The 22243-nt window shown below is 43.2% G+C and overlaps 4 protein-coding genes and 1 pseudogene across 6 annotated transcripts; 4 read left to right on the top strand and 1 right to left on the bottom strand.

Annotated features, from left to right (window-relative positions):
- On the top strand, positions 713-1427 carry LOC8061763. Its single transcript, XM_021447994.1, has one exon. It carries the CDS (start codon positions 845-847, stop codon positions 1130-1132), a length of 288 nt encoding a protein of 95 aa, XP_021303669.1. The 5' UTR covers positions 713-844; the 3' UTR covers positions 1133-1427.
- Positions 2696-7952, top strand: LOC8072537 (annotated as a pseudogene).
- Positions 9081-12205, bottom strand: LOC8061762 (CASP-like protein 5B2). Of its 2 annotated transcripts, XM_021448448.1 has the most exons (4): positions 11333-12205; positions 10441-10573; positions 9512-9597; positions 9081-9304 (listed from the first exon to the last, which is right to left on the bottom strand). In XM_021448448.1, the coding sequence occupies exons 1-4, from the start codon at positions 11461-11463 to the stop codon at positions 9217-9219; spliced, it is 438 nt and encodes a 145-aa protein (XP_021304123.1). In that variant the 5' UTR covers positions 11464-12205; the 3' UTR covers positions 9081-9216. The 2 variants fall into 2 exon arrangements, with proteins under 2 accessions (XP_021304123.1, XP_002439909.1); XM_002439864.2 differs by having other exon boundaries at positions 9081-9597; positions 11333-12195.
- Positions 15310-17435, top strand: LOC8061761 (NADPH-dependent aldo-keto reductase, chloroplastic). The gene is made up of 7 exons (XM_021447866.1): positions 15310-15540; positions 15900-15950; positions 16068-16144; positions 16215-16302; positions 16413-16685; positions 16790-17041; positions 17152-17435. Exons 1-7 carry the CDS (start codon positions 15430-15432, stop codon positions 17233-17235), a joined length of 936 nt encoding a protein of 311 aa, XP_021303541.1. The 5' UTR covers positions 15310-15429; the 3' UTR covers positions 17236-17435.
- On the top strand, positions 17853-21300 carry LOC8061760 (aldo-keto reductase family 4 member C10). 2 transcript variants are annotated; one of them, XM_002441164.2, is made up of 7 exons: positions 17859-18129; positions 18586-18636; positions 19422-19498; positions 19605-19692; positions 20144-20419; positions 20526-20777; positions 20983-21300. In XM_002441164.2, the coding sequence occupies exons 1-7, from the start codon at positions 18019-18021 to the stop codon at positions 21064-21066; spliced, it is 939 nt and encodes a 312-aa protein (XP_002441209.1). In that variant the 5' UTR covers positions 17859-18018; the 3' UTR covers positions 21067-21300. The 2 variants fall into 2 exon arrangements, with proteins under 2 accessions (XP_021303542.1, XP_002441209.1); XM_021447867.1 differs by lacking the exons at positions 19422-19498; positions 19605-19692 and having other exon boundaries at positions 17853-18129.

The raw sequence follows: 22243 nt of genomic DNA, 5'->3' as shown, positions 1-22243 counted from the left end.
CATCGTCAAGATGGGCAGAGTTGGTTGGAGTGACGCGAGAACGATCGGGATCTTCCGTGCTGGCGCTGGGATTTCCAGCGGATTACGCCACCAGATTAACAATTCCGGTGGATAACCAATCATGGTCGGGGTCTCTCAGCTCAGTCAGACGCGGGCATTATTTGGCTTCCTTTTCTTTTGCAGCAGGTAAGGTAAGCCGTATGCTTCCAAGAGTTGAATTTACAAAGGATATCCCTGCACTGAAACTCCACCGCGTCGCTGTCCACTTGTAAAACTCGCCTTCTAAGACTGAACATCCCTTGCGTTCAAGTCTCCTCCCCGTGCTAAAATCCTACCACCGCCGCAGCGCCAAAACAATCTCCCCCCTTTTCTTTCTGAAAATTGTTACTGACTTTATGGACCGATATGGCTTAGATTTGATAGACATGTGAGCGTTTGGTAGCTACTTCATTCAGCCAAAAGTTTACTTGATCATACTTTAAATACCGTCTTATCAGAATATATATTATTAGATACTTTTTATTAGCTACTTCATTCAGAGTTGCTCTCAAGCTGCTGTCAGAGAATAATTTCTATTACTATTAATACTCCCATCTTATCAGAATATATATTAGTATTAGATACAGTTAGATCCTTGGAAATCACTCCATTTGGTCTAATGGTCTCTATCCATTTCAAGTGTCCAAGTCATGCATCTTTGTCTCCCTTTTTAAGCTCACCTTTGCCTCCACTGCCACCTCAAGAGACAAACCCCCCTAAAGCAAGTGTCGTAACTACTCCTTCCTTCATCCTCTTCCCGTCTCCCAGTCCCAGCTCTCCCGTGAGCTTCTGCAGATTTGTGGCCATGGAAGGCCTCATCCCGTTCATCTACAGGGCCATCGTGCAGTACAGGAAGGAAGGGCAGGTCTCCGTGGGCGACCTCTTCTTCGACGAGCCCTCGCCGACGTCCTACTTCCATCTCCCGGGCGACTCCGGCCGGTACCAACAGGTGACGGCGACTAGCGGCGATCTGTTCTCCCAGACTACTACAGCCAGCTCCAGTGCGGTCGGCGTGGCACGACGCTCTCCGGTGAGGTGCCCGTCGCACCGCCGGCCGGCGTCCGGCGTCCCCAGAACCGTGAGTCGATCGTGAAGCCGTGAGGCAAGAAAGAAAAGCAAGCGAAGGCCTTGCTCACACTGAACCTGTTGAGGATGATGCTGAGTAACTGTGAATATTAGCCTAAGGTGCGTGTAAGTGTAGGTTATTACTGTGTGTGCATGGGTGCAGGTCCTCCTAAGGAGAGGCTTTGCACCTTGGAGTGAGAATTGTGTGTCGTTCGTCGTTGGAATAATACGTCAAGCAAAAGCAAATGACGGAACACATGAATTTCTAGTTCAGAAATCCATGCTTTTCAAAATGGTGGTATATATGTGCATTTACATGTCCCCTTACAAGTTACTGGCCTGAGCCGAGTAGTAGACTAGTAGGTGCATGGGTTTCAAAAGCTGGCATCCCTCTTCTCTCTTTTTCTCACTCTAGATTAGATGTGGACACAATGGAATGGTGGTTCGTGTGCTTTGCCATAATCTGATAAAAGGTGGGTTTGCACAGATTATTGGATTGTGAAATCTAAGCAAATTGTGGGGATGTGAATGGTCAAAAGCAGATATTTATTCCAGTCAGGGATAATAAAAGCTAGAATCTATAACTCTTTGTTTCAGTTAGAGATACAAAAGCTAGAATCCACAATGCCTCAATTTGTTCACAGGAAAGGGAAAAAAAGATTTATCCCAATTCATCTAAAGAAAGCTTTATCACTCTTTTCATCACTCTTTATTTCTCTATCTTCATATCTATCTCTATTCTCTTCTCTATCTCTATCTATATATTTATAAGCAAAACTAAGGTACACTCCTAAAGGGAATAATATATCTTAAATAAATCTGAGCCATTGATTTTTCGGATTTTATAAATTACTTGATAAATTAAAAAAACCCGAAAAGCAAAAATAAAACCTCCGGATTCCTCTAATGACAGGAGAAAAAAAATCTTTCTTCGTCTCTGAAAACATCCGCTCTAACAAATTACAGAAGAAACATCTTTCTTTTGAGCAAATACAACAGAAGTATCTAACATACTTATACACAAACATGGGCTCATGTAAGCACGTACATGAGTCCATGCATCCCTACTTACCAACTTTTTTTTTATCAGCCTACTTGTCAACATGCTAACAATTTCTTTTGGCTAAAAAGCCATGAATAACTGGCAAATTCTGCGGATAAACTATAGTAAGTAGCAACGCAAACGCGTCCACCGTCTGCCTCTCTCTTGGGTCTCATTTCGCTCAGCCCAAACCCAGGCCCATCATAACAAGACCTTGAGAACACTAAGGCCTTGTTTAGTTGTGAAAATTTTTGAAAAATGGACACTGTATTACTTTCGTTTGTATTTGACAAATATTATCTAATCATGGACTAACTAGACTCAAAAGATTCGTCTCGTCAATTCCGACCAAACTGTGCAATTAGTTTTTATTTTCGTCTATATTTAATACTTCATGCATGCGTCTAAAGATTCGATGTGACGGGAAATGTGAAAAATTTTGCAAAATTTTCAGAGAAACAAGGCCTAAAAAGTAAAAACCCTCGACTCGTCTCTCTCGTCCCCTGTCCTGTCCTGTGCCGCCCTTGCCCGTCGCCTTGTTCCCTGCCTGTCTCTCCGCCGCTGCCGCAACGGAGGAGTAACCTCGGCTTTGCCCACCGCCCTCGAGAGGTGCGCATCATTTCTCCTGTGGATCCGGATCTTAATCCTTGTTTAGTACAGTAGTTCTTTAGTGGCGACCGTAGCCGTTAATGGCTATGTAATCCACCCAGGACCCAGCTATTGGCCTCCTGTTGGTGTCTTGTGTCTCTTCCTGAGCCTGTAACTAAGAATGTAAATATATCATGTTTTTAACTAAATTCACCAGACATTGTGTTGTATGTCTGAAGGCTTCTTCATGTTGCGTCCCTATTTTGTATTATTTGAGATATTTGCAACCAAAATCTTGTTTCGTGTGAGCAACTGAGCACTCGTTTGGGGGGAAATTGAGTTAAATTTCAAAAAGGCTTTCCTTCCTGTCATTCAAATAAAGCTTTGTTTTGGCTCAACTGATATTCTCAATCTATTTGTAGAGTTTTAGGAAACACACTGTTGGACTGTCTCAATTGGACGCAGTAAAACTGATGAAGTGCTTTTTTAGCTGAATCTGAACTTTGAAGGGTCAAATATTCTATTCGTCGGTTGCCACATGTGGACTGATTAGCCAACACCATTTTTTTACCGTGCCTTAGCACTTCTTTCATTAAAGAGGGTAGGAAACAAAATACAAAAGTCATTGGGAAGCCTAAGCTGGCCTGTTTGGTTGCGGGCGGTAAAGTTTACCGCCCGTCATATCGAATGTTTGGACACATGCATGAAGTATTAAATGTAGACTATTTACGAAACTAAAAACATGGCTAGAGAGTAATTTGTGAGACGAATCTTTTGAGCTTAATTAGTCCATGATTAAACAAAAATTATCAAATAAAACGAAAATGCTACATTACCCGTTAAACTTTAACAACTCCAACCAAACATCCTCTAACAGATGAGAACTTAGTTCTCGTAGGCGTTAATTACACAAACACTTTGCGACCAAACAGAGAAAGACAACACTCAGCACATAGCTCAAATACAATACTCATTGGAAAACAGAAGCGACTGAAACTCGCTAGAATCAGCTCTTCAACCTCTTCCAGAATCAACTCCACTTTATTGAACAGAGTCGAATAGCAGCGACGGAACGTGTGATCATTACATTCTTTCCAGAGGTGCCAGGACACCAAAAGCGCAAGTGTATCAAAATCACGACGAGAGAGCTTCAGAACCAACTTCCTAGATCCAAGCCACCAATCAAACATCTTACTTGTCAAATAAGGGATTAATACCTCCAAGCCTAGGCAAAGGAGCAGACGGGACCAAACTTCCCGACTGAGAACATAACCCATCAGCTGGTGATCCAGTCTTTGAAACCTGATGGCACAAAGCGCAGGACTCTGAATCCTGCAAATTGTGCCTCCACCTCCTATTTGTTGTTAGTGCTGACTATCGAGACCTAGCGAAAAGAAATATTTCACTTTCGGTGGAGTACAGACCTTCTAGAGCTCCTTCGTGCCTGCCATGCGGATTGAGCCAACTAACATCGCTCTGTAAGCTGATGAAACAGAATACTGCTTGTTCGCTGACCACCACTAGATCAACCGATCATGGATGCGACTCTGAAGCACTACCTGATCTAGCCTCTCCCAAAGCATGACATAGTCCAGTAGCACCTGCACAGTCAGCGCCCTAGGAATGTCCTTTACCCATGCACAGTCGTCAAGTGTATCCCTGACCGAATGAGGCCGATGTTGAGCCGGAACCAAGAACACTTTCCATCAAGCCACTTATCCAATCAAAAGGAAGGGGCAGCACCATCAACCACTTGGACCTCCATTGCATCAAAGAACAAGGCTTGGACTGCTTTATCTGGTTTATTCGGACGATCAACCCAGCATCTTGTGGATCAGACCACTGATGCCACTCCCAGAACAGGTGCAGAGCCATACTAAAGCGATGCAAAGCGGTGATCCCTAACCCTTCAAGTTCTTTAGGCCTGCAAACGACCTCCTATGTTACTTTGCACTTGCTACACAAACACTGATTCAGCACCAGCCCACAGAAAATCTCTCTGCTAACCATCAATAGCTTCGATTGCCCAAGCAGAAAGGCAGACTACAATGGGGATATGCACTGGAATGTTTGACAACATGGTCTGGGTCAACATGGCTCTCCCAGCCAAGTTCATAAGTCCACCCTTCCATTTCGGAATATGATCCATGGTCCAAGTTTTTTTTTGCGTGCACCATGTCTTTCAATAGCTATTTTTGCTGATATAATAGTTCTCGCATCACATAGTCTAGGCGCAACTATTCACTGGCAAAGCAAGCTATACTTCTATTGCCTCTACAACCATGTGTTATGCGGGCTAGGAATCCTAGACCTGGAGAAGTTTGGAAGAGCTCTTCGTCTTCGATGGCTTTGGCAGGACTGGACCGATGAATCCAAACCATGGACAGGCTCTGAACTACCCTACAATAAAGATGACCGCCTCCTCTTTAATGCCTCAACTACGATCACAATCGGTGACGGAGCCAAGGCGCGCTTCTGGCATGATAACTGGCTTGATGGTGAAGCCCCCAAAAACCTTGCCCCACACTTGTTTGAGTTGGTTGCAAGGAAAAACAGGTCAGTGCAGCAAGAGCTTGAAAAGTGTCAGCACTAGATCAACCGATCATGGATGCACTACCTAAGAAAACGACAGATGGATACACTACCTAAGAAACCGTGTCAGCACCACAGAGCACATAGAGAGCAATTTGTCTCCCTTTGGATAAGAATCCAAGCTGTCCACCTGCGGCCTGGCGTAAAGGACTCCATTATTTGGCGTTGGACTGCAGATGGTTCCTACTCCACTAGCTCTGCATATAGGATTCAGTTCAAGGGTTCCTATACCATCTTCAAAAGTGACCTCATTTGGAAGGCTCAGGCAGAAAACAAATACAAAGTCTTTACATGGATCCTAGTGCAAGGAAAAATACTAACGGCAGATAATCTGCAGAGAAGAGGATGGCCTCACTAGGACCGCTGCGTACTGTGCAACGGGCCCTTGGAAACATGCTTACACCTTTCCCTACTTTGCCCATTCGCCAAGGTAGTATGGAACCACATCCTAAACTGGGAACACTTTGACCCCCGGTTAACCCAGTTTGATCAGGACCCTGAACGCTTGAGTTCATGGTGGGAGGACACCGTACTCATGGTCACAAAAGAAGAAAGAAGGCGCTTCAACGGCTTGGTCATTTACACATGCTGGAATCTTTGGAAGGAGAGAAATAGTAGAATTTTCAGCAACGCATATGAACCGGCCTTGCAGGTTGCTTCAAGAATCAAAGAAGACATTGCACAAAGAAAAAGGGCTATTGAGAGAGCTGGCTAGCAAGTTGCAGTTTGTTTTTCTGCCAGTGTTCAGCTGCTTTGTGTTTGGCTTTCCTGTTGCTGCTGTTTCTATAATTTGTACATAAAAAACTCTTTTACTCCTTTCTTAATTGAGAGGCAGAGCTCCTGCCATTCCTTTCAAAAAAAAACATTGGGGAACAAGATTATCTAGTCTCTAGATGCTCATTGCAACATCCTATGTTAGTGATTACTGTTGTCCTTGGCAAAAAGAAATAATGAGATGATGACAGTATCACTGTGTTGTTCACATGTTATGCTACCAATAAAAGTTGTATTGTCTCTTACCTAATTTGTACATCCAGTGCATAGTTAGTTTGTGGACTACTGAAACATTATGATTGCAAGACTTGTGGCCTGTGGGTCAGTGTTATTTGATTTACCATTTAATTTGCATGCTAGGTTTTCTTTTCACCCCTTCCATCTGCCACAAATTATCTTTTGTTTCTACCTTTGTGAAATGTTATCTGTTAGTCTTACCGTGTTAGTAGACCTCTATTTGATGTCTTACTAGTTGTTTCTTATATATACTCAATTATTTTGTTCTGAAGCTGCCAGTTTAATCCTTTTGGGTTTGTAACACATGGCTTCCTTACAAGTCTGTTTTTCCACAACTGGCGACGTCCAATTTTATTGCCATAAGCAATGAAATTACATTGTTTGGGTACTTTGAGTTACAAGCAACACAAAGAGTTCTAATCGGATAGCCCAGACACATAACGAAACCAATATTAACTAACAGCAACCTTCTATTCTTACAGATACTAAACAACAGACAATAATACATAGAATAGCCCCTGATCCACTCCACCACCTAGATGCAAAAACAACAATGTTTTGCAGCACTCCTTCCTTCCGATTATCTGCTCCTTCCAGCACCTTTCTGGAGTCTCGCCCAATAAGAAGAAATAAACAAGCAAGCAAACACATGGTCTCCGCAGAAGATCTAACCAACTTCTTTGGAAAACAAAATAAACATATTATTTCTTGCTCACCATAACCCAAGTAAATAGCATCTAGTTCAACCATGGGAAACTGCTTCCCATCTGGGAGAGATTTCTTGCATCAAACCCAAATGATAAAAAGAATCTGGTCTACAAGACGCTTCTACACCATAGTTAAACTACATACATATATACTTTGCCATTGAACAGCTAAAAGTTAAATGTTGACTTTTTTTCATTCTCTTCACAAGTCTGGTGGTGGCGTGGTGCACACCTCTGCAGGTTCGCCGAGGATGGTGAGAGTTAGTGTCTTGAACGATGCTCTCAAGAGCATGTATAATGCTGAGAAGCGTGGGAAGAGGCAAGTGATGATCAGGCCATCTTCAAAGGTGATCTTTTGGTGATGCAGAAGCATGGTTAGTTCTCTTTAGTTACATTTTGTTTGAAACTTGTTGAAAGCAAGGAAAGGGTTCATGACTGCTGTCCTTTTCTGCAGGGTATATCGGTGAGTTTGAGTATGTTGATGACCATCGTGCTGGAAAGATTGTTGTTGAGTTGAACGGCAGGCTGAACAAGTGTGGAGTAATCAGTCCTCGTTTTGATGTTGGTGTCAAGGAAATTGAAGGGTGGACTGCTAGGCTCCTTCCATCTCGTCAGGTCCGTTCCTTCGTCATACGTGCTTCGTCACTGTTTGTTGTGCAGTTTGGTTTCATTGTTTTGACGACCTCTGCTGGCATCATGGATCATGAAGAGGCCAGGAGGAAGAATGTTGGTGGCAAGGTGCTAGGGTTTTTCTACTAGATTTTGATAAAAAGGATTTTGAATCAGTGTAGTAGGATGTTTGTCCTTACTCATATATTCCTGAAGTTTTGAACGATCGAGACTGCACGAATGCAATTTACTTTGCGTCATTCTTTTGCCAATTTACCGAAATCCAAATTTTGGAAGAAGGATAAGAGTCTTTTAGCTTTTCTTTATTGTGCTCTCCGTTTGTTTAGCAAAAGCTTTCAACCTTTGTACTACGAAAGTTTGAGATTTTGGTACTTTTGGATCCTACATTGATGCTATAAAGTCATTGGTGCAGTACAATTTCGTTTTTTTTCTTTCTTTTTGACAATTCATGATTGCAAGGTGAATATGTTTGCTTCATTCCTAAGATTGCCAAGGGTTGTCACACTTTCGTGCCTAACTTTTGCCACACTTTTTGTTGCCTTAGGCCTTGTTTAGTTCACTCCAAAAATAAAAAAGTTTTCAAGATTCTCTGTCACATCGAATCTTGCGGCACATGCATGAAGCATTAAATATAAATGAAAACATAAACTAATTACACAGTTTGCTTATAAATCGCGAGATGAATCTTTTGATCCTAGTTAGTCCATGATTGGACAATACTTGCCACAAACAAACGAAAGTGCTACAGTAGCGAAATCCAAAAAAAAAATTCACATATAAACAAGGCCTAAATCGTCTAACTTGTGGCAGAGAAAAAGATAGCCACAACCTACAACTTGGTTTTGTCTTTGCCTAAATCGTCTAACTTGCGGCACAGAAAAAGATAGCCACAACTTGGCTTGGAAGGATATCTTGCCAAGACATTATGGGCACATGGCTCTTGTGGGATCAATTCCCATACCTAGACGAAAAGTTTCGCACGCCTAATAAGTTGAGACATGAAACCAGATGATAACCTAAGTGATTTGATGCTTGGCCATCAACCAAAAAGGCCTGTCCGGAGTGGACCCGAACAATTAGATGCTTCTTCACGAATGTTTGGACCTGTGGAGCCGCGCCTGATGGATTCTGCGCCGTTCTCCAGATGCTAAGCTACTGTGGCTGCTCCTAGCTGCTAAACTACTATGGTTCAGTGGTTGCATTCCTGTTGTGCTCAAGGTTGCTACTGCTCCCGCCATCTTTACGCTAAACGCGTCAGGATTTCTGATGCAGATACTTGTGGCGTTTCTTTCACAGAAATTCAAAAACAACTGCCTTGATGCGAAATTGGCCAACTTGTTTAGTTTTGTCGACAGCATGTAACCATTACCTAGTTGCGCTAGAGTAAAAAAATGCATCACACAACATAAATGCCATCTCTGTCAAAAATTAAAATTGCAAGGTCTTGCTTCAGATTGTTTACATAGAACTGCTTGATTGCAGCGTGCAAGGTCACCTTGCATCAAAGATAGCGAAAGGCAATTAACTCAGCAGATAGCAAAATTATCTGTTCAGTGAATTTCTTCCATTAGTAACTGTTCCCTCCAAGGACTTTACATGATCCCATCTTTCCATTTTTGGGCTACGTGGTCTGCTAAATATGTGATATAGTTGTAAGAGCTATGAGGAGAGAACAGCAAAGTAGGCACTATAAACATCGCTACCACCAAATTTTACACAAAGTCAGAATGCAGCGAGGAGCCAAAACATGATCAAGGCTGATGTAGCACTGAGTGCCCAAGACAGGAAGGCAAACGCTGTGGCGAGCTCATATTTTCCACAAGGAAGTTGGGTATACCTTCTGCAGAAGAACACATCCTTTTGAAATAGAATTACTACACCAGCAGATGAGCTTGCTGCGGCGAATGACAGAATTGCTGTTACCTACACTCAGTAGATTGGTTTTCATTAGTGCTGCTGAAAGCATTGACGTGATTAGATGAGCGTCACCCAAATGAATACAAGGCTAGACTCGTACGATTTGATAAATAACAAATCCACACCAGACTGCGTGTAATACACAGATCTGATATTTCCCCTTAGTATGACCCCAAGCTGGCATCAGAATGCATGACCCATCAAACAGGGAGACCGTGAATAACGAACATCATGTACAGAAAACCAAACTTTGCCCATTTAAAAATAACATCAAATGTACAAATGTGAAACTATCAACTCTTCTCAAAGGGGGGAAACAGAATGTACTGCATCACTGATTTAGAATGTGCAGAGCACTTATGTTGAAAAATAGATATTATTATTACTCTCTCCATCACAAACAAGTAATAGTTTGCAAATTGGTACCCTATTAAACACAACTTTGGCGACCAAAATCTATTTTGATATAAATGGATCTTCAGCCTTTTTAAAACAAGTGTACAAGTATTTGTGCTCCATGCTAATATTCACAAATAAATCGATAGCTAAATAGTTCAAGAGGTTTTACATCGAGAATCCTAAAACATTTAAACAAAACGAAAACTTCTAGCATAGCAAAATTTATGGATAAAGGTCCACAGTTCCAAACATATAGAAAAGAACTGCAAAAATATCAATGAGTTTGAAACATTCATATGGACAACTTCAGTGCTTCTATAAAGTAGTATACCAATATACTGGATGTTAAGGGTTTATCAAAGCATATAGGTAAAACTACATAAAAAACCCCTGGAGCAGTCAACCCAAGATACTAGATGACAAGAGTTCCAAAATGAGTTTAGTCATTACCCAGTCTCCAACGACAAACAAGCTCACTAGAATGGGGCTGGTGAGATCCTTGTTGGTTGTAATGGCATATCCATCAAGACAAGCAAGTGCGAAACTCCACAGCATTTGAAGTCCCATTGATGCAATCAAGTAGCTGAAATGTGAAGGACAATATGAGCTTTTTGCAAATTCGAAAGGAGAAATTTTACGAGCTGTACCAATCTGAGTTAACATCTTACTAAACATCAGCACATAAGCAATCACAGCAACAAGGATCCATTAGATACTGGAATGACCACAAATGCACCACGTGTTTCAAGCTCCCAACATCATATCAAACAAAATAGATTCTTTGAATACACCTCCATGCTAACATGTTTTTCAGATTATCTGTATAATTGGACGACAATCATATACTTCTCAGATTTTTTGTCTCGAATGTTGCAACTAACCCTCCGAAGTCCAAACTAAATGCACTTAACAAAACGCAACCCAGAAATTAACAAGCAGTTTGTTAATCGCCCCTCCCTCACTCCACAATCCCCCCAAAAATGAACCTAATTACGACTCAATTCATCCAGAAAACAATAATGAGGACTGAAGAGTCGTCAACGAATGATCCGAGGCAAAGTGGGGGTACTAGTAGCACTCCTGAGTCCTAACCGCGCCTGAAACCCCAGCACCGTAACCACTACATTGCTGCATCCAGGGAGCCTGGCCAGCAACCAAACACGCTGTAATCTCGCATTGCTGCAGCTGAGAGGCGAGAGCCATGCTAAGCTGCGGAAATTGGTCTGCTCCCCGCCAAATGGATAGATTCACGAGAAACCCCAACCAACATAAGTGCAGAAGAAGAAAACCCCAGAACACAAAGGTCAACGAGGAGACGGTTTGTGGTTTTCATGTCGCTTACCAGAAGGCGGTGTAGCTGGCGAATCCGAGCGAGCTGCCCATGACGCCGATGCAGGCGGCGGCGAAGAACGTCTGCCCGACCCGCAGCACCAGGCCGCCCCAAGAACCAGGCCTCCCCAGCATCCCGGCCATCGCCTCCTACCCTCGACCCACGACCTCTCGCCTCCCGCCGCAGCCCGCAGCTCAGCAGCGGCCGCGGCGATCGACCATGCGCGCTCCAATCCGGTGGGTTAGTTGGGAGTTGGGCGGATCACTGCGGGTTTTTTACGCAACAAAAATTGGGGTCTCGAGGAAGCGGCGAAGGGGGATTTGACAGTAATTGACAAGTGCTCCTACCGAACACGAACAGGAACAGGAACAGCAGTAGGCAAGAATTTGGGTCTCGAGGAGGCGGCGAAGGGGGGAGGTTTTAACAGTACTCCTACCAACAGCAGCAGCAGCAGAACACAGGAGGGTGGAAAAGCGGCGAGATGGTGGATGGGACGGGAATTTCGGGTGGAGGCTCCCGGTCCCGGCTCCGGCCGGCCTTGCCAGGCGTCACGGCGGCGGAGGTTGGTGCGACTCTGACGTGCGCGCGGCCACGCGGCGGGGCCCGGCTGGCGGGGGTACTGGATGGATCCCAGACCCAGACTCCCACCAGTATCCCAGACGCCGTCGCTGGAGCCGGGCCCCGGTGGGGGGCGGGAAAGCGCCGCCGGGTTGCGTGTGTTGGGGGCTTCCGCGTGCGCGGCGGGGACGGCCGGGTCAGCCGAGTGGGTGGCGGTGAGAGCGGGCCGTACTAGGAAAGCGAAAGCGAGGCGTCGTCGTCCGTCGTCTTTCTTCTGCGGAGGTGGACGACGTCGATGGGGCCGATAGCCCCGCGTTTGGGACAGGGATTCACGGATCGGGAAAAATTTCTCGTGCAGGCCGGCAGCGGCAGGCCTCTTTGGATTTTTTATTTCCCTGTTCCAAAGGGAGAACGTGCAGGTGCAGGCCCTGGTAGAGCGAGTGTAGCTTTGATCGTACAACGACGCGTTTTCTGCTCCGCTTACACCAAGATTCAAAACTTTTCAAGATTCTTCGTCATATCGAATCTTGCGATACATACATAAAATATTAAATATAGATGAAAATAAAAACTAATTACACAGTTTATCTGTAAATTATAAGACGAACCTGTTAAGCCTAGTTACACCATAATTGGACAATGTTTGTCAAATAAAAACGAAAATGTTACAGTATCAAAATTTAAAAAGTTTTTGATCTAAACAAGACCTGAACATGGATGAATGTGATCCATGGACTCGGCATGTTTTGATCATAGGCCTTGTTTAGTTTCAGAAAATTTTATAAAATTATTCAGATCCTCGTCATATCTAATCTTACGGCATATGCATAGAACATTAAATATAGATAAAAAATAACTAATTATATAATTTATGAGATAAATTTTTTAAACCTAATTAATCTATAATTAGATAATATTTATCAAATACAAACAAAAATATTATATTACTCATTTTGTAAAATTTTTAGAACTAAACAAGTCCATATAGGAATGAAGTAGTGCTTGGCTGTGCCGGCGGTCTGCTCGTCGTCCAGCGTCGACGTCGCGACGCCGGGCACACAGAAGATGGGTGTTGGGTTGGGCGCAGTGTTAACTGACACGTACCACGTACGTACGGGGACAGCGACCTGATCGAGCATGGTCGATGCGTCTGAGTGGAGTGAGTACAAATATGCGAATATTCGTTGCAACTTTTGCCCGGAGTGACAAATCGGCCGGCCTTGAAAGTTTCCTTTCACGGCGAACGGGATTCGAAGTCATTTATTTATTGACGTGATCTCCCGTCGGAGCAAAAAGAACGAGCATGGTGCACGCCTCGCGTGGGAGAGAGGGCTTGCGTTGCTTCTGTTCGGATCCACTCCTCTACTCTCCAAACAAATAGTCTGAAGCTAGTTCTAAATTTTAATCCATTTCATATTAAAGCTTTAGTTAAAATGCTCTAAAGTTTAGAGAAGAGAATCCAAACAAGTCCTTACTTATGCCATATCTAAACTTTAACCACTTTAACTTTTGAGACTCCAAAGAGGAGATCTAAACTGCCGTCTAGTTTAGCCAACCTCACAAAATCTCCAAATCACATAAGTAAGCTAAAGTGCTTCAAAATTGTAGTTCTTAATTTTAACCAACTTAACTTGTTGTAGACGAAATGGTGTTTGGTTCCACAGTTAAGGAAGGTGAAATTCATGATGCTTAAGGGAGAGAAGGTTGCCAAATCAATTAAGCAATAAGCATGAGAGGAGTAATTTTAACGGGTGCTTCTAAGAGTAAATAAAAGATGTCTTTATATCCTCTAATATTGATAGCAATGCGTGAAAAGAAATCTCTCCAACACATTTTTCATCTAGATCTCTAAATATTTCGATTCTCTAATATTTTATCATTGCTCGCTAAAGATAGAGAGCGGAGCTAGTTTTCAAAAGTATAAAACAAGATATAGAGACGTTATTAGAGGGTTGAGAGATATAGATAGTGATTTTTGGATGGAATGGCTCTCTAAATCAACATTTAGTGAGTGGGTTCATGAAAGACTGTTGAAGATGTTTTAAAAGTCTATCTAAACTTCGATCTCTTTATCTTTATTTGAAGTGTCAACCTATGGATATTCTCTTTATATATCTCTCTTGTCTCTAATGTACTCTCTATTTTTTTCTTCTCTATACTCCAACAATTTACTATATATTCTTCTTGTGTGAAAAGATTACGATAGAACCGCCATATATTCAAAGAGTGATGTAGCTTCTTCATTAAAGGAGAGCAAGAAGGTGGTTATGGAGAGCAGAAAAGATGAAAAATGGTTCAGATAGTCTATTGGAGCCTGATTTTTTATTTGGTTTTCTAAATTTTGTGAATAAAATCCATGCAAATAGTCTTTTGGAGATGCTACTAGATGAACTCAACCACCTTTTAAATTCGAGTTAATCATTGCGCACTAGGCAAAATTGTGTCAGCATTTAAAAAAAACATAATGCTATCAAAAATTACAGGGCTGTTTGGAACGGAGAAATGTAAAATAAAGGAAAGAAATGAAACACATGAATAGGAAATGAGTGTAGGCAAAAAAACAGAGGATTAAAAAATACAGGAATTTTATAGGCATTGTTGTTTAGAACCTAGGAATATAAGACCATGTTTATTCCTCCATTCTATTAAACAAGGACTTGGTCATCCCTCCATTCACGTGTAGGAAATTTTTACGAGAGCTTGTAGCAGATGATTGAAAACTTCATTCCTATATTCCAAACACTATGTGATGTAAGCAAAAACATAGGAATTAGATTCCTTTGAAACCTCTAACAAATTCCTCCAATCCAAACAGGTCGTGATACTTTTTTTGATACATTGTTAGGATCATAAACATCCATTCCAAACACTATAATCCCTATGAAAATTCCTTCAATCCATACAGGTTCTCATACTTTTTTTATACATTGTTAGATAAATAGATAGTAAACATGTATCCATAGGGTTGTGTGCTTTATATATGTTTGTAAATGTGTGTTTTTTTTAAAAACGGTAGTACACCTTCAAAAGCAGCATATTTTTATATATAAAAAAAACGAGTGCACCATGAAATGCACATCGTCTATTTTTTTTATAAAAAATAAAATAAAATAAAATAAAAGCTAGACCCACATTTGGGTTGGGCCGTAAACGTGATGGACTTTGAAAGATGCTTCGTGTGGCCCACAGATTCATTGAGACGACGAGCGGCACGAGCCCACTCGGCTTGTTTCGTGCAGGAACGCCGCTGTCCTGTCTTTCGCGAAATCGCGATTGACATTCCACCCACCGGCCGAGTGCCGCCCAAAACTTCACCGTCGCGTCAGGACCACCGCACCGCACTTGTCGCTGCCGCATCGGCGCCATCACCGACAATGGAGAGCTGGTTGCGGGGCCCGGCCTATAACTGCTCCGGGCCGTGTCCGACGCGACTGCATTCCATCTGCCACTGTCGGGGTGTCGAGGCCGCAGATATTTCGGCTCCAACCTTTGGAGGCAGGCAAAACCGCACAGGGCACCAGAGTGTTGGTACGCAGCGCGCGGTACGGCGTATGGCCACCCACTTCGTCCTCAACACCGGCGCGAAGATCCCGTCGGTCGGGCTCGGCACCTGGCAGTCCGACAATGGACTCGTCGGCGACGCCGTCTATGCCGCCGTGAAGGTAAGTCCATCGTTGACCTTTGGTCCCCTGGTTCATGGTTTCAGCTGCAGTTCTTGTTGTCACCTAGACACTTAAGCTCTTGTTTGGATGTAGTCAGATTCACATTAATCCACATGTATCGGGGTGGGTTGGAGTGGAATTTGAACTAAATTCCACCCCAATCTACTTCAACACATGTGGATTGAGGTGAATCCGACAACATCCAGACAAGGCCTAATGTGGATGTTCATTTGTCATTTCTGTGTCCATCTAGGTCCAATTCCATTGCTTCAGTCAACTTAATGCATACTTGTTCTCCTTTTCCTTGAACTGTTGCAATTCAGTTCCTGATTTTTTCCCCGCCACTGAATAACGTGCAGGCAGGTTACAGGCACATCGACTGTGCTCAAGCATACAACAACGAGAAAGAGGTGAATGATGTGCTGAATGTCCTCCTCACATCAGTAACTCATCACTCATCAGCAAGCAAATGATATCCCAATTTTGAAACCAAAGTAACCGGTACCCGCTGCTGCTCTGCGCTGCAGGTCGGGTTTGGTCTCAAGAAAGTGCTGGACGAGGGCATAGTCAAGCGTGAAGATCTCTTCATCACCTCCAAACTCTGGTCAGTTAGTCAGAAATTCAGGACTTGCCGACTTGGCACATCTGACTGAACATTTCATTTGTGTGTGCAGGAACACCAACCATGCGCCGGAGGACGTCCCGGTTGCGCTGGACGGCACACTCAAGAACCTGCAAACTGACTACGTGGATCTTTACCTCGTAAGTCTGCAGGAACTCCAAACATACGTGCATTGTTTTTGTCACAATTCACAAAAACTCAAATGTAAAACTTACCATCGGAAGATGCCGGTGCGTGCGCCGTTCGTCAGATACATTGGCCGGTGAGAATGAAGAAAGACGCCGGGTTCGGCCCGCAGAGCGTGGTCCCGTCAGATATCCCCGCGACGTGGGCGGCGATGGAGAAGCTGTACGACGCCGGCAAGGCGCGCGCCATCGGCGTCAGCAACTTCTCGAGCAAGAAGCTAGCGGACCTGCTCGCCGTGGCGCGCGTGCCCCCGGCCGTCGACCAGGTGGAGTGCCACCCCGTGTGGCAGCAGGGCAAGCTCCGCGCCTTCTGCGTGGCCAACGGGATCCACCTCTCCGTACGTGCACGCAGTTCTGCAGAGAGTTCTTTCTAAAAGTTTTATGGTAGGTAGTGTGATCAGTCAAAGGTTCTTGATCGGCTTGCTGTCGTGTCGTTGCGTAGGCCTACTCGCCGTTGGGGTCGCCGGGAACGATGATGGTGAAGGCGGGCGCGGTGCTGGAGCACCCGGTCGTCGTGTCGGCGGCGGAGAAGCTCGGGAAGACGCCGGCGCAGGTGGCGCTGCGCTGGGGCATCCAGATGGGGCACAGCGTGCTCCCGAAGAGCACCGACGAGGAGAGGATCAGGGCGAACTTCGACGTCTACGACTGGTCCATCCCGGACGAATTGTTCGCCAAGTTCTCGGAGATTGAGCAGGCAAGTGTAATGGCATCAGAAACTCGGAAGCTGAAACGCTGCAGCTGCTGCCTGCTGCACGGCGAATGTCTTACCATTTTTTTTTCGTCTACGTGGGCTGTGATTTGCAGGAGAAGCTGATTCGCGCGGGCTTTTTTGTTGATCCCGAAGGCGTGTTCAAATCCATCGAAGAGTTTTGGGATGGCGAGATCTGAATGGGAGGAGCTGGAGTGAGGAACTTGGCCAGACGTACGGGGAAGAATAAATTTATGCGTATGAAACTGTCAAAGACAGCGTAGTTTTCGGGTACTTGGTATTTGGTACTACTTGGTACTTGGCATACTTTGTACTCCAATAATTTTCGGTCGTCTTTAAATAATACTAATACTAATATTCAATTTGACATCATTGGCAATTTGGCATTCGTTTTTTACGAACTTAAAATCTGGAATTGTCTTGCCATTGCGACTAATGCCCGCAACTTGGACACGACTAGCTAGCGTCGAATCTGATTCAGCTTCAGAAAAATCGAGTTGGGAAGACAAATTGTTGAGCACTCGTTCCCTGGTGAGCTGACAGAGAATTGCCCTGTTGTTCTGGAGTCGGCTATCAAAGGAGCAGTGCCTGCTCATGACGTCGCCTTTTGTTGCGACAATGGACAGCCGCTCTTCCTTCTCCTTCCATTGCCGATTTCACGCTTCCGCTACACGAGGAACCACCTGCGCCGTCGATGGTTTGCAGACAACGTGTACATCACAAGCTCGGTTGAGATATTCCAGTAACTAATATGCCAGCGACAGCGAGTGCTGCAAGTAACTATCGGTGATGCGAGTGCCGTGCTGCTCACTGCTCTAGTAGGTGTCGGAGTTGGAGCGCAACCCCACACGGCTTGGTCAACACACCCAAGGCCCAATTCCATCCCCACACTGAACCTGCTTCTTCTCCGATAGCTTTTCTCTGCTTTCCTCTACAATCTTCCCAGGTTTCCCTGACCAAAGATGGCTGAATCCTTTGTTCTCAATACCGGCGCGAGGATCCCATCGGTTGGGCTTGGCGTATGGCAAATACAACCTGACGCTGCTGTCAACGCCATCTACGCTGCTGTCAAGGTCTTTTTCATTGCCCTGTTTTCCCTTTCAGACGAAAATTTTCTTTCTAAGCTCGCCTGTGTTTGTATGTGTTAACAGTCTGAATTACCTGTATCGTTTCATCAGGATCGGATACTAGGATTAGGATAGGCCTGTATTCTGTAGATTATAATAAGGCCTTTTTGGTCAACCTTATGTCCAATTGGAAATCTCTGTTGATGCAGTTACTTCAGCTAACCTAGCTAGTAGCTATTACAAAGGAACTGGTAAAGTCGAAGCGGCTTGTCCACGAAGTGTTCATATATATGCTCCATAGGATCATAATGTTAATTTAAATATAGAAGAAGAACGCAACATTTTTTTTTCTGTTTTTGACCTTTTCTGTTTCAAAGTGTGTTTTCAAGTCATGGATGTGCCATCGGATTGTTTGCATCTCTTCTACCCGAGTCTAAAATTGCCGTTGGTTTTCTGATACAGGCTGGGTATCGGCATATCGATTGTGCTCCAGCATACAGCAATGAGAAGGAGGTAGTAATAGCAATTACTTGCACACCAGTTTTCCACAACATGATTTGTAACTGATTACGTAGTACTGTTTAATGCTCTCAGGATATATATGTATTTATTTATTTATTTATTTATTTATTTATTTATTTATTGACTTAGTTTACTTTTACAGCATCATCATATTAGGCCTTGTTTAGTTCACCCCCAAAACCAAAAAATTTTTAAGATTCCTCGGCACATCGAATCTTGCGGCACATGCATGAAGTATTAAATATAGACGAAAACAAAAACTAATTACTAAATCGCGAGACGAATCTTGTGACCCTAGTTAGTCTATGATTGGACAATATTTGCCACAAACAAACGAAAGTACTACAGTAGCGAAATCCAAAAAATTTTCGCATCTAAACAAGGCCCTTGTTTCAGCTCACATGAAGATGACTCAATGCTAATTATTTGGGTACTAATAAATAACAAGCATGGTATTTTACCTTAACTTTTGATTTGACTCCCCCCCCCCATTTTTTATGTTTCTTGGTACAAAATTAAGTTATTGCCTTTTGAAAACAATATCAAGAGAAGAATCATACTCGGATATACTGATAAAAAACAAAATTCAATTCTCTTATGGTATTCACAATCAAGTACAAGTGATAAGATGAAAAAAAGGTGTAAATGTAGCACAACCATTCAACAGTAAAAAAGAGACCATTGGAGGAAAAACCTTCTACATTTTTACTTTTGTTTGATTCGATTTGAAAAAATATTACATAAGTGGTAAGTAAATTTAAATATTCATTTCATAGGTGGGTTTGGCTTTGAAGAAATTATTTGAAGATGGTGTGGTTAAGCGTGATGATTTGTTTATCACCTCTAAGCTATGGTTAGTTTTATTTCTCAGCCTCTGTTCAAACAATGTTTGGATAAGTAGGTTACCTAACTTCGTTTCAGAGTGGAAACTGTAATGATAAATTTGCTGAAATTTACAGGTCTGCTAATCATGCACCTGAAGATGTGAAAGAGGGATTTGATACCACACTTCAAGATTTGCAGCTTGACTACTTAGATTTGTACCTCGTAATGTGCCTATACATGCCTATGATTAACCAAACAATAGAAGCTAAAGTTATTGTCCAATTAGATATTTGGATTCCATTCACTTCAGTAACTGTGAATCTGTCCAAACATTGTGATAATGAGGTGCAGTACTCATTAAATATTAGTTGCTTGGCAAAAATGTGTCGACACTAGGGATACAAAAAAAGATTGTTATTTGTGTAGTGTGTTTCTCATATAAGACAATCACAGCTTCCTTTCCAGATGAGAGTCACATCTTGAATTTACATGCTTATGTTTCCATCTTAAGAAGCTCTCCACAACAGAAGTCTACAACTAATATTAAAGAAAATTCCATATGCATCACTCAGTTGGACTATGGATCGCTAAGCTCAATTAACTGCTTGATGTGACTGCCTTTTGTCTCTTACCGTTTACATGACTTGGTTGCTTAAATGACCTTGTTTCGCAGATCCATGGTCCAATCCGTATCAAAAAAGGAACTAGCATTACGAGCCCTGAAAATTTTATCCCTACAGATATCCCTACTACATGGGCAGCAATGGAGAAGTTATACGAATCTGGCAAAGCTCGTGCAATCGGCGTGAGTAATTTTTCTTGTAAGAAGCTGGATGATTTGTTTGCCGTTGCTCGAGTGCCTCCAGCAGTGAACCAGGTTGAGTGCCATCCGGTTTGGCAGCAAGACAAGCTCCGGAAGTTATGCCAATCCAAGGGTGTTCATCTTTCTGTAAGCTTGTCAGAACATAACCAATAATTCCTTCATTTTTTATTTTTATTTTTACTAATCAAGCTTCTTTCTCTAAACTCATGCTGCTAACCTGCTGTTATTTCAGGCATTTTCGCCTTTAGGCTCACCTGGATCTCCTGGAATCAATGGGTCAAGTGTCCTCGAGAACTCGATTGTGGTCTCTGTTGCAGAGAAGTTGCAGAAAACACCTGCCCAGGTCGCTCTACGCTGGGGAATTCAAATGGGCCATAGTGTACTACCAAAAAGCGCCAATGAATCAAGGATTAAGGAGAACATTGACATATTTGACTGGTCTATTCCAGAAGATTTGATGGCGAAGTTCTCTGAAATCAAACAGGCATGCCCTAATGCAACCTGCTAGTTGTATTTCATTGATTGTCTTCGTCTATGATTGCTACAACTGTTCATGTACCAGAGCAATATGCATATTTTTTCAATATAATGCACCAGTCTTTTCTTGTAGAAATTTAATGAGTGAAGTCTTTGGGTACTTACACTTTCATTCTTCCAATATGATATTCCTTCTGGTTTATAACATGCAGGTCAGGCTGCTGAGAGCTGAGTTTGCAGTTCACCCTCAAGGCGGCTACAATACATTAGAGGATTTTTGGGATGGTGAAATATAAAAAGCATACAAATTTGTTCAGAATAGAAGAGCCAGGCGAGGAAACTATTCTGACATGGCAGATGCTTTGCTTGGACAGCTGAGATATGATTGCCTTGGTTTCGAGAGAGAGAAACTGAGGATAGTTGCCCCTGTTGCTGTTCCAATAGAAGCTTTGTGTTTCATTGTATCCAAAGATGTCTGTTCCAATTCCGACCAAATAAAATGCAGTAATGGCATTTTCATCTTATCCTTATTTGTTTTGGAGTCTTGTGTTATCATTGATCGCCAAAAAAGGAGATTGAATGCATAGTCGCTAATACGGTGAATTTGGAGGTTTTTGTGCTCGAACACAAGTATTGTGACTAGTATGTTTTTTTGTAGTGGTAAATACAATTTGGTTAGTCACAATAAGTGTGTTGTGCTGCTCAAGAAAGACGATGATAGCACTCAAAGACATAAGGAATTATATTGGTTTAGGCCAGAGCCCTATGTCTAGTCTTAGAGATGGTTCGAGTTTGTGCTCCTCGGCTCAAATGCTCTAAAGTCTTACAATGGGGGTGTGTAAGCTAAGGGAAAGAGGTAGAAGAAGTGAGGTGAATGAATGCCCAAATGAATTCTTTGAGAGTTCGTCTCCTTGGAAGGGAGGCCTAACCATCCCTATATAGAGTTCGGGGGGCCAGGTTACATATAGAGAGAGAGGTTTTCCTGACCAAACGGTTGTGAGCCCAAGGGAGAGAGAAACAAGTAAACTTGGCCTGCAAGCAAGCTTGTCTTATCCTGCCGTCATCACACGTTCAAGTATGGTCATCATCATGGTCGTTATGGTTTTGCTCCCATGTCATGGCGTGGCATGGCATGATGCTACAGTGTCGATTGTGACGACATTGTTGGCACGCTGCCAATTCACCAACTGTCCTACATGATGTGGTTTTGCCATGGCCTTCATCATCATCTCCTATTCTCTTGATGGCGCCATGGTGACAGTGCGAGGGCAAGTATCAACTCTCAGATCATCAGTCTCCTTTGTTGGTAATGATGCTGGTGGCCTTGACCTTGGATTGTGAGGTCGAGGTCCTTGGTGACTTGGTCGGTCTTGAAAGTCAAGGTCGGGGTCATGTGCCCCATCCTGTAGCGGGGTGGGGCCATACATCCATCTTGTTGAGCTGGATTTGAATGGTGCGGTGTCGTATCAGTCA

This window comes from Sorghum bicolor, chromosome 9 (genome assembly GCF_000003195.3).
Source record: "Sorghum bicolor cultivar BTx623 chromosome 9, Sorghum_bicolor_NCBIv3, whole genome shotgun sequence".
In the NCBI taxonomy this organism is placed as follows: Eukaryota; Viridiplantae; Streptophyta; class Magnoliopsida; order Poales; family Poaceae; genus Sorghum; species Sorghum bicolor.
Note: the sequence above shows the minus strand (reverse complement) of the source record. Positions and strands in the feature narration are given on the sequence as shown.